The 11,584-nt window shown below is 55.3% G+C and overlaps 2 protein-coding genes across 2 annotated transcripts; both read right to left on the bottom strand.

Annotated features, from left to right (window-relative positions):
- Positions 1–427: 427 nt before the first annotated feature.
- Positions 428–4,383, bottom strand: LOC115561298 (4F2 cell-surface antigen heavy chain). Its single transcript, XM_030381245.1, has 11 exons — positions 4,181–4,383; positions 3,786–3,932; positions 3,297–3,678; positions 3,044–3,205; positions 2,836–2,942; positions 2,610–2,687; positions 2,484–2,539; positions 1,888–2,074; positions 1,207–1,314; positions 1,064–1,108; positions 428–924 (listed from the first exon to the last, which is right to left on the bottom strand). Exons 2-11 carry the CDS (start codon positions 3,822–3,824, stop codon positions 559–561), a joined length of 1,530 nt encoding a protein of 509 aa, XP_030237105.1. The 5' UTR covers positions 3,825–3,932; positions 4,181–4,383; the 3' UTR covers positions 428–558.
- Positions 4,384–5,515: 1,132 nt separating this feature from the next.
- On the bottom strand, positions 5,516–10,743 carry ppm1na (protein phosphatase, Mg2+/Mn2+ dependent, 1Na (putative)). Its single transcript, XM_030337441.1, has 6 exons — positions 9,910–10,743; positions 8,621–9,195; positions 7,711–7,828; positions 7,233–7,347; positions 7,072–7,135; positions 5,516–6,322 (listed from the first exon to the last, which is right to left on the bottom strand). Exons 1-6 carry the CDS (start codon positions 10,313–10,315, stop codon positions 6,275–6,277), a joined length of 1,326 nt encoding a protein of 441 aa, XP_030193301.1. The 5' UTR covers positions 10,316–10,743; the 3' UTR covers positions 5,516–6,274.
- Positions 10,744–11,584: the final 841 nt, after the last annotated feature.

Raw genomic sequence — 11,584 nt, 5'->3', positions numbered from 1 at the left:
TGAGGTGAATAATATGTAACTGATTTTAAGTTGGGTATGCGCCTTAAGATTTTCCATTATATTTAATCTACTGTATGAGTCAGACATTGCTATTTTGTTATTGGGTAAAAACAAATATTTTGAGGAACTTGGTATTGTGAAATTAAAAGTTGACTTCTCCATATTCACAAGCTCAATGACTAAGCATTAAAAAAAAATCAGTTCTTCAGGATTATTAATAGCGCTTGTTACATTATTTTGGCGGTAAAGTTTCTCAGAAATGTCTACATTTTAATGTTGAGGCTATACTATTGCAGCCGAAGGGTTAGCAACTAGCTATTGTTGATGCTACAGCGCCCCCGTGTGGCCTTCTCACAATCACAGCTCAGAGTTTATGGATCCAACCTTGTCAACACTCCGTGGACCTTCTCAATAAACATCCGGATGGCACTGTTTTAACACCTTTAATTATTTTTTTCCCACAATATTTCACAGCCAGATTGATTTAAAAACATCATCTTTCTCTGGCAGCAGGAAACCTTTCCCTTCCAACAGCTCCGGGTTCCCTAGAGGAGGCCGTCATTTGGAGAAGCTCCTGGCCTCGATGAGTTTGATGACCACGGCCTCCTGGGGCCTGAGGCTCAGCGCGCTCAGAGCCACCGACCCCATGCGGTCCAGGCCCGTGCCCACCATGAAGACCCCGGCGCTGGGCAGGCCGCCGGCCCAGTGGGGGTCCAGGCTCTGGGGGTCCGGTCCCACGTTCAGCACCACCAGGATCTGGACGCAGCCCCAGGAGCGCAGGAAGCCCAGGATGGGCGGAGCCAGGGTGGAGGAGGAGGAGTTGAAGGACAGCATGGTGAAGCTCCCGGAGACCAGAGCCTCCTCTCTGGCTTTGGAGAGGCTGAGGGAGGTGTAGAGAGCAAGAGCCAGGCGCCTCTCCCTGTCCTACAGCACCAGGGGGAGAGGAGGAGGTGTTAGGGGAGGGAGGTGTCCCTCAGCGCCCGCCCCTTAGCGCCCGCCCCTTAGCGCCCGCCCCTTAGCGCCCGCCCCTTAGCGCCCGCCGGGCTCCAGAGGACGACCTCACCGTGTTTGAAGACGGGACGTCCTGGTCTTCTGGCAACGTCACATTCTGCATGGGAGGAGGAAAGGATTTAAGCAGGAGGAAACAGATGGAGGCATCTGTCAAAAGGGGGGGGGGGGGGGGGGCGGGGGGGGGGGGGGGCGTACCCGAGTGCTGCTGAGCTCGTCGCCGGGCTGGAGGGCGGGGCTCCCGGGAAGAGTCATCATCAGCACCAGCAGAAGCTTCTGGAACTCGCTGGACGTTCTCCCTCCCATCTGTAGGAACACATGGCCTCAGTTCACCCCTTCACTGGAACATCACAGATACCACAACAAGCTGGCCTGGGTCTGAACGTGACGGTCTCCCATTCTCAGCCACAACCAGAGAAGTCCTCCTAGTAGATCACGTGACACCGATGGAGTCTAAGGCGCCGTCCACACAGAAACAATTTTTTGGTGAAAACCGTCCGGGCTGACCATCTAGACGGATCAAGACGTTTTCGGTGGCGGAAAATTCACTTTTTTGAAACCAGGTCCCAGGGAGGTTATGATCAAAACGTCCCTATGCGTTTTCGTGTGGACGCCTGACAAACGATGAAGTCTTCGCCCCCTCCCTAGGAGGGGAACCCAGAGTTCCGTCAAATTTGTTTGAATCGTTTTGTAGCTTTAACTGTACTTTACTAACTGTACACTATAAAGTATTTTCTGCTCAATCTAAAAGGTTTAAAAAACTGCTTTCTCCACCCGTCTTCTTTCATTGGTTGAGAACCAGCGCCACAGAGTGGCCTTGAAAATGTACTACAGCGTTTCTACAGCTAGATCCTAAACCCCTATTGACCATAGGCTCACCGTCCAGCTGGGCCAAACCGCGCCGGCGCCCTCCCGCAGACACGCCTCCATGCTTTCAGCCACTTCCTGTGCAGACAGGATGTGATGCGTGGGAGGGAGTATGGACCTCATCACCACCTCCACCAACGACCCGTTGAAGGAGCGGGTGGAGTTGAGCTCCTCTCCGGTCTGCCTCACCAGCACAATCCTGGGGTACAGCACACATTGAAACACACCCCCAAACACACAGTGTAACGAACCCCCAAACACAGAGTGTAACGAACCCCCAAACACCCCTCCATCCTTCACTCACACCCCTCTACCCGTCACTCACACCCCTCTACCCGTCACTCACACCCCTCTATCCGTCACTCACACCCCTCTATCCGTCACTCACACCCCTCTATCCGTCACTCACACCCCTCTATCCTTCACTCACACCCCTCTACCCGTCACACTCACACCCCTCTACCCGTCACTCACACCCCTCCTCCCGTCACTCACACCCCTCTACCCGTCACTCACACCCCTCTACCCGTCACTCACACCCCTCTACCCGTCACTCACACCCCTCTACCCGTCACTCACACCCCTCTACCCGTCACTCACACCTTTACCTGTCAGCACACGTCTCGTTTAACTCCCTGATGACCCTCCTCCACTCCGTCAGGGTCTAGACGCCGGAGAGCTTCAGGTTAGCCAGGGCAGAGATGGAGGGGGAGGGACGGGGAACGACTCCTTACCCGTTCTGAATAGGCTGGATCCGTGTCGCAGATCGCAAACCCGGCCACGCCCTTCTCCAGCCAGGACTTCAACGCATGCTGGGAGAAACCGTACAGCCATCCATTATTCTAAACTCCTGACTGGAACACACTCGCTGTAGACACCCTGCATCAAGTTACTCACTGCTGAACTAGAACTGTTGGATTTGGGATCAAACGGATGTGAACATCAAAGGCCAGGGCTCACCTGGACGGTGGAGAGACGCTCCAGAGACACGCTTGTGTCGTTCACTTCTGAAACCTCGGTTGATGCGGTGAAGTTCAGCTCACACAGGTCGAGCACCACCCTCAGGCCTGTAGGGAGTGGACATCACGTCACTCTACACATCATGTAGCGCTGACAGAAGACCTGCTTATGGGTTACATCTTTAGTATCGTGCTGTGTTTTCACTCACCGGCTTTGCTGCTCTCCTTGAGCAGGTGGTCCACCTGAGGCCCGGTCACCAGGCTGTCGTTGAGGACCGGGCCGTCGGGAGACGCCCCTGTGAGGAACAGGCCTTCCAGGACCACGGCCCCCACACCCAGGGACCTGATGTAGGCCAGCTGGGCGCACACCGCTGGGGAGGGGAGGGGACGGTGGGTTAAAGTAAACGAGGTTTCCTTTTCAATTAAAAGTAAGCAAATGTAGTTGTTTAAACGGTCCCTCACCCTCGATGCCTCGGAGACTCCCGGGCTGAGAGTCCATGAACAGGGCGGGCTGCAGCCGGTAGAATAGGGACTTCTGCCACCACCGCAGCGGGGGGGCCACCGGACGGGGGCTCTTCACCACGATAAAGATCGCCGTGCCGAGCATGGCGAGCCACGTCAGCCAGAAGAGTAGGACCAGGCGGGACCGGATCCTAGTCCACCGCGGGCCCCCGGCCGCCTCCTCCAGCTCCTCCTTGCTCAGAGGCCGCAGCACCGCGCGGGGCGCCGGGGACAGCAGCGGGGCAGCCTCCACGTCTCCCCGGGGGGGCGACTCGGGGTCGGCCGCCGCCACTATGCTGCCGTAAGCGGCGGGCTCTCCGGCGTTGAGACGCATCCTGCGGGACTGAGGGGGGAATCCAGGTCACACTTTTTATAATGTTTGCGTTGGTCCTCATGAACACATGTGTAGCATTTGCGGCAAATGGAATTAGCGTCGGATCGCTTCCCTACCGCGCTGTCCTCTAGGGACTCTCTTCTTGGCTCGTCCATGGGTCCCTGCAGACGGAGACGGTCCACAAGCTTGGTGCCTGGGGTTTACTGCGACTCTTCACGTCCCGGGAGTTAAACGAACAGGAAACCAGGAACCTCCTCCAGAGGCTGACGAATAGGTGATCAATTAACATAATTAGTCAGGTCTGAGGTACTAGACAGGCAGAACCACAACAGCAGGGACCAATGAAAACACGATTCACAACGATATCAATCATAGTGAAACATTGTTTCACATGGTTCAGGACAAGTTATTTATCACTAAAGATTGACTAAAAAGGTCCCTTTATGTAGACTGCGGTAGGAGGTCTCGTTCTGTCTCAGTCTGTCACTGAACAGCAACACGTCCGACTCACAGTGAGCTCTGAAGCTGCTGCTCTTTGCTCTCCAGCCTTCCCTCCTCGTCTTCCTCGTCCTTCGTCCTTCGTGGAGGCCGACCTGCTGTGTGCTCCTCCAGTTGTGCAGCTCTCTGATGTTGTGTTCACTGCTCCTCATCAGAGAGCAGGAGGTGGGAGGAGAACGTGGCCAGTGGAGGCCCTTCTGGTGTAATTACTACACAGAGGTGTCTCCTGCACCCTGACCACACATTCTGCTGGCCCATGACCCCCCCTGCTGGGCTGAGGACTCGGGGCCCCCTCCTGGTAATCTGTTTGGTACTAAAGTCTGATTTCTCACAGTAAGCTGAAAGTTGTGTGATTAATGGAGGGGTTGTGTGTTCGTGCAGGGTTTGAATTCCACACCCCTGGGCCAAGTGCCTCAGCGGCATTCAGGCACAAGTTCATCTGAATGAACTTCCTGGTTCAGGAGGTAGACCGATCAACAAACAAGTACCTTCTAGACTCAATCTATTCTTTGCTACCTTTATTCAATTATTATATCCAGCCTGTCGTCTTTCACAGAATTTAACCCTATGCTTATTTTGCAGATTATATTCTTAAGAAAACCTTATTTAATACATACATATTATTGCACATATTTGCCTTCTAGTTTCTATGGCACAGTAAACAATATGTTGCTCTAGAGTTTACGAGCATATTCTACAATGCTAAAGGGAGCCGCTAAGTAGCTGTGAGTGTGTTTCTTAGAACCCCCCCCTCTCTCTGGGTAAACGTCCTTCAAGTCTGCATCATTCCATCCATTCCAGACCACTGCTCTCACACTTGGCTGTGTAGACAACATCTACTGAGGGTAGAGCAGGCTTCGCTGCGCTTGCACGTGGACAGAGGTCACACGTTTTGCCGTGCAATGCACATTTGGGGCACCGGTGACCTCTGACCTTTCCTTTAACGGATATTGACCATGTTGTTGTTGATCTGTGGGACAAATATGATGGCTGCATCAGTGGTCGTGTGTCTCTGTCTCTGTCCGTCTCTTTTTCTGTCTCTCTGTCTCTGTTTCTGTCTCTGTCTCTCTGTCTCTGTCTCTGTCTCTGTCTCTGTCTCTCTGTCTGTCTCTGTCTCTCTGTCTCTGTTTCTGTCTCTGTCAGAGCGACACAGTTCTGACAAACCGAACTACATTATTTGTGCATATTTGTGAGATTCAAAACAATTCCGATCTAGTGCAACCAAGCCAGTTCCTCTTGGTCAGAGAGAGGGGCAATATGTCCTACTGACACATTGACTTTCAAATATGAGCGTCTAGTTTCGTTCTCTGCACAGAAAAGGCAACGTCAGACATCATTTTAATTTTTTTTATTGTACCAAGAAAAGAAGTCTGTGGGCTGTGATTGGTGGAGACGCTCGGTGTGACCCAGAGCTCTGAGCCCCCTCTGAACAGGAAGTGACCCGCTCTCTGAGCCTCTCTGAACAGGAAGTGACCCGCTCTCTGAGCCTCTCTGAACAGGAAGTGACCCGCTCTCTGAGCCTCTCTGAACAGGAGTTGATTGGCCGGTTCTCTGAGCAGACCTCAACCTGGAGCTGAGGACGCAGGGTCCGACTCAGACCAGGAACCGGGACCAGGCCCTCAGAGGGTGGAGGTCCTCAGAGAGTGGAGGTCCTCAGGGTGGAGGTCCTCAGAGGGTGGAGGTCCTCAGGGTGGAGGTCCTCAGAGGGGGGAGGTCCTCAGGGTGGAGGTCCTCAGAGGGGGGAGGTCCTCAGGGTGGAGGTCCTCAGAGGGTGGAGGTCCTCAGAGGGTGGAGGTCCTCAGGGTGGAGGTCCTCAGAGGGTGGAGGTCCTCATGGTGGAGGTCCCCAGGGTGGAGGTCCTCAGAGGGGGGAGGTCCTCAGGGTGGAGGTCCTCAGGGTGGAGGTGCTTAGAGGGTGGCGGTCCTCAGAGGGTGGAGGTCCTCATGGTGGAGGACCCAAGGTTGGAGGTCCTCAGGGTAGAGGTCCTCAGGGTGGAGGTCCTCAGGGTGGAGGTCTCCAGGGAGGAGGTCCTCATGGTGGAGGTCCTCATGGTGGAGGTCCTCAGAGGTCCTCAGGGTGGAGGTCCTCAGGGTGGAGGTCCCCAGGATCATTCACTGGAGCTGGAGTCTTTCTCCGGCTCCTCCTGGACGACGTCCTGATTGGTCAGAGGAGTCAGAGCTTCATTATTAACTGAGGAGCAGCGATACGCTCTCCTTCATGAGATCTGTGAGAGGACGAGTGTGGTGGACCCCCCAGATGATCTGTGAGAGGAACAGTGTGGTGGACCCCCCAGATGATCTGTGAGAGGACCAGTGTGGTGGACCCCCCAGATGATCTGTGAGAGGACCAGTGTGGTGGACCCCCCAGATGATCTGTGAGAGGACCAGTGTGGTGGACCCCCCAGATGATCTGTGAGAGGACCAGTGTGGTGGACCCCCCAGATGATCTGTGAGAGGACCAGTGTGGTGGACCCCCCAGATGATCTGTGAGAGGACCAGTGTGGTGGACACCCCAGATGGCAGGAGCATACATAGTCCCATCATGAGCACAAGGATCTGCATCTAGATCCAGATCTAGATCTGGATCTACACCTAGATAAATCTAGATCTGTGCTCCTGCCATAGATCTAGAAGTAGAAGATCAACATACAGCTACATCTAGATGTAGCTCTAGATGTGGATCTTTTAGATTTAGATGTAGATCTTCTACATGTAGATAATGTAGGTCGTGTAGATCATGTAGATCTTCTTCATCTAGATCATGTAGATCTCCTACATCTTGATGTAGCTCTAGATGTGGATCTTTTAGATCTAGATGTAGATCTTCTACATGTAGATAATGTAGGTTGTGTAGATCATGAAGATCTTCTTCATCTAGATGTAGCTCTCCGTGAGCGTTGCTCACCATTGGCTCCTGGCTCTTCCCAGCCAGGATGTGCTTCTGGTAGGCAGCGATGATGCAGTCGCGCCTGTAGAGAGAACACATGTTACAGCAGGTCTGCTGGTCCAGGTCCCTGGGAGTCCTCTCGCTCTAACAGCGGGGGTGTGTGAGGGGGCGCTGCTCACTTGCTGATGACCCCGCCCCCTGGTGGAAGCCCCTCCAGGTTCTCCGCCGTCAGGAACTTGATGACGTACAGCAGGTCAGGATCCTCGTTCCTGGACCTGATCAACGCGATGATGTCTGAAACGGATGATAGACGGATCAATAGTCACATCGTTAGGTTTCAGAACAAGTCTCACCACTCTGACTTTGGATGAGTGTTTGAAATCTGATTGCAGACGAGTTTAATGTGAATGGGGAGTTTCCCTTTCTTTCACTGCATGTTTTTCTCAACCAATCATGAGGCTGTTTATGCGTTCAAACTCGGCCCGCCGCTGTAAACTGTACAAAGGCTTCTAGTGACCCCTGTATAATTATACTGCTGCCTGCTTAGGAAGCATATCTCCCTGACAGGAAACCAGGCCTGAGGTCTGTGCAGGGTGAGGCAGGTGGTGCAGAGGACGGACGGTGTAGAACAGCCTTTAGAGGGGTGAAGGAACGCACCGCCCACTGTGAGGTCGATCTGTTTCTCCAGCGCCGCCTCCTCCTGCAGTGCCTTCTGGGACAGCTGGGGGGCGCCAGGGAAACACACCAGGATGATGCTCATGTTGTCCAGGCTTCCCTGTGGACAGGGGGGGGGGGTGTAAAGGAAGCAGGTAGGTGGCTCAATAACAAACAGAACATGCACTACTCTTACGACGAGACCTGAGTCTGGGGAGGAAGGGGCGCGGTAGCCATTATATATATAGGTAAATATATACATATAGAACATATAGAACCTTCTAAGGTTTGGAAGGTGAAGTTATTTAGTGCAGTGACTCAGGGGACAGCATCATACCACTGGTTAATGATGACGTCACACCAAACCACCTGTGACTAAGGATTACGCAGCTTTGCATCTCGTTAGTGAAGAGGTGCATTGTGGATGAGGTGGTGGTGGGGGTGATAACGGTGGCACCTGGCTGGTGTGGCAGTGTACTGGTGTGTAGTATAATCTAATCCTTCTTGTTCTCGTCCTCATCTTGTAGAGCCCTGCAGTGTTGTGGTGTCTTGTGGCTCTGTGGTGTTAATCCCTAATCCCGTCCCTCACATAGCCCTCTGCCCGTCCCGGCGGCCCTAAGTCCCCTATTTATAAACCCCCTCTCCTCTGGTCCGGCCCGCTGGACGGGCACGCTGCTCTGGTTACCAGGCAACGTAATCAGGGGAGCACCTGGGAAACCACCACCCTCTGCCCTCCACCTTCCCCTAGCCCGCCCGCGCTCCTTTGACGTCATTGGTTCATAAATCCCCCGGGAGCTGAAGGTGTCGCGGCGTCCCGCTGAGGCATGCTAGCTCAGAGCGACAGGAGGAAGCTCCGCGGGACGCGTACCAGCGCACACTGAACCTCCCACCCGTCCATCGGACCCGGTCTCACCTTGTAGAGGCAGAGGTCAAGGACCTGGCAGCAGATCTCCCTCAGGTCCTCGCAGACCACCAGCCGGCTCCTCACGAAGGCGCACAGCTCCTCGTTGCCGATGGCGTCCCAGACGCCGTCGCAGGCGAGGATGAGGAACTCGTCGCGGTCGGCGCTGCGCTCCATCTCGTACACCTCGGGCTCCGGGGACACCAGCTGCTCCGTCTGAGGCCGCCAGCCCACCTCCTTGAAGGTGAAGTCCCCCAGGGCGCGGGACACGGCCAGCGAGCCGTTGACGCGCTGCAGCGTCACGGAGCCGCCCGCGTTCTGGATGCGCTCGCGCTCCCGCGGGTTGCAGGGCTTGTGGTCCTCGGTGTAGAACGCCACGGCGCCGTCGCGGCACAGCAGGGTGCGCGAGTCGCCGCAGTTGATGAAGTAGAGGTGGTGCGGCGAGATCAGGATGGCCGCCGCCGTGGATCCGCTGCGCTCCCAGTCGTCCCGCCGGGTCAGCTGGTGCATGTGGGAGTCCAGCGCCAGGAAGGCACTGCCCACCCCCTCCTTCACCTCCTCGGGGTCCTCCTCCTCTCGCAGGGCCCCTGGGGAGCAGAGGAGCCGGGGTCAGAGGTCGTGATGGGGTTAGAGGTCGGGAGGGAGGTCGAGGTCAGAGGTCGTGGTGGGGTGAGGGGTCAGAGGTCGTGATTGTGTTAGAGGTTGTGATGGGGTCGGGATGGGGTTAGGGGTCGAGGTCAGATGTCGTGGGGTTAGAGGTCGTGATGGGGTCAGAGGTCAGGATGGGGTTGGAGGTCGTGATGGGGTTGCAGGTCGTGATGGGGTCAGAGGTCAGGATGGGGTTGGAGGTCGTGATGGGGTTGCAGGTCGTGATGGGGTTGCAGGTCGTGATGGGGTCAGAGGTCAGGATGGGGTTGCAGGTCGTGATGGGGTTAGAGGTTGGGATGGGGTTAGAGGTCGAGGTCAGAGGTTGTGGTGAGGTTAAATTGAGTTGGGGTTGTAATTAATGGTCACAGACCAGTTCATCTCCACCAAGCGTAATGTAAAGTATACTGGGCATGTTCACTGGTTTGGTCAGTTGTAAACCAGTTTAGCCAGTAGAAAACTAAACATGTGAAGACTTTTAAATGTAACATGATCTTCGCAGTGAGATCCCTTTCTTTTATATTTTTTACCTATCCGAGTTTGGATTGGTGAGATGTATCAGACAGAAGTACCCTAATTCAGTTCTATTGCCTTGATATCTATAGATCTATAGATCTACAGATCTGGATCGGGGTGGGTGTGCGTCTCCGGCCTACCTGAGGCCAGGATGTGGTCCAGCAGGTTCCTGGAGCAGTACTGGGCCACGCTGCTGCCGGCGTGGCCGTCGAACACGGCGTAGTAGCTCCAGGCCGCCAGAGGGGCCTTCAGAGCGGGCAGGCAGGTGTGGGCGTCCTCCATGGAGCTCCTCCAGCCCTGCATGCTGGCCACGGCGTAGCTGGTGCCCCGCCCGCACCCCCCCTCCGCCACCACCTTCTCCAGGACGGGCCGGTCCAGGTAGGGGCTGGGCGCCGCGTCCTCCCCGTCCGCGTCCCGGTCCTCGCCCGCGTCCCGTTCTCGCGGCCCCCCCTTGAAGAAGAAGGTGACCATCTTCTCGGTCTCCTTGGCCAGCTGGCGCAGGAAGGAGGGCACCTCCACGTTGCTGGCCCGCCTGGCGGTCCGCATGGCTCCGCGGAGCCGCTTCTCAAGCCTCTTCCCGGAGCTGCAGGCCCCCCGCCTCTTCCTGCCACGTCCGCTGCCCTGCGTCTTCCTCAACAGGTCCAGGGCCGCGGCGAGGAGCAGGGGGTCAGGAGACAGGAGGCGGAGCTCTGGAAGGACGTTATCGAGAGGACGGACTCTGGAACAGAGCTTCAGGAGGAGGCCGTTGGGGTCCGAGTGGGCCGGTCTGAGCTTCCGGAGGAGGCCATGGGGGTCCGAGTGGGCCGGTCTGAGCTTCAGGAGGAGGCCGTGGGGGTCCGAGGGGGCCGGTCTGAGCTTCAGGAGGAGGCCGTTGGGGTCCGAGTGGGCCGGTCTGAGCTTCAGGAGGAGGCCGTGGGGGTCCGAGGGGGCCGGTCTGAGCTTCAGGAGGAGGCCGTGGGGGTCCGAGGGGGGCTGCTCTGCTGAGTTTCAGGACGTCTTGGCATTCTGTTGTGAAGGTGTGTAGCTCTCCCGTCTCTCTCCGGTCTCTCTCCCTGTCTGGGATGTTAGTCCATCTGTTTCTGTTGGCTTATCCCTCAACCATTGCTCCGCCCATTCTGTCATTGTCCTCTGCATCCTCATTCCACTCCTGATTAATCTCTATCTCTCTCTATCTCTCTCTCTCTCTCTCTCTCTCTCTCTCTCTCTCTCTCTCTGTCTCTCGTTATCTCCCCCCTCCCTCCCCCCTCCCTCCCTTCCTCCCTCCTTTCCAGGTATCAAGGTTAAATTGGCATGACCTGTTTAAAGTGTCATAATGTGTGTGTGTGTGTGTGTGTGTGTGTGTGTGTGTGTGTGTGTGTGTGTGTGTGTGTGTGTGTGTGTGTGTGTGTGTGTGTGTGTGTGTGTGTGTGTGTGTGTGGGGACCAACTAAATACTTAATTTGTGAGATTCAAAACAATAGTTTATAAACCCTGTTTATTTTCGTGACAGAGAGGGACAATATGTCCTAATTACAAACTAACTAGCTGGAGATGTTAATCTCACAACATCAACATGTGCTGCAACACTGCCCTCTAGTGTCCGAGCCCCAGCATAACCTCTCCCAGTCTTAATCATGTATTATACATGGGCTGGCTTCAGCCTCCCACTCTATTGTTCCCCAAATCCAGTGGAATCAATTCAAAGACCAGTCTGGAAGGTACAGCTACATCGTCTCCCTCCTCATGTATTGGATATACACCGCAGAACACATGATTGTGGGGCATTGGGGCACTGGAGTGTATCCCTGGGCTTCTGTCCACCGTGCAGGCTGACGGA

This window comes from Gadus morhua, chromosome 16 (assembly GCF_902167405.1).
Source record: "Gadus morhua chromosome 16, gadMor3.0, whole genome shotgun sequence".
Taxonomy (NCBI): Eukaryota; Metazoa; Chordata; class Actinopteri; order Gadiformes; family Gadidae; genus Gadus; species Gadus morhua.
This window is presented reverse-complemented; position numbering and strand designations above follow the sequence as displayed.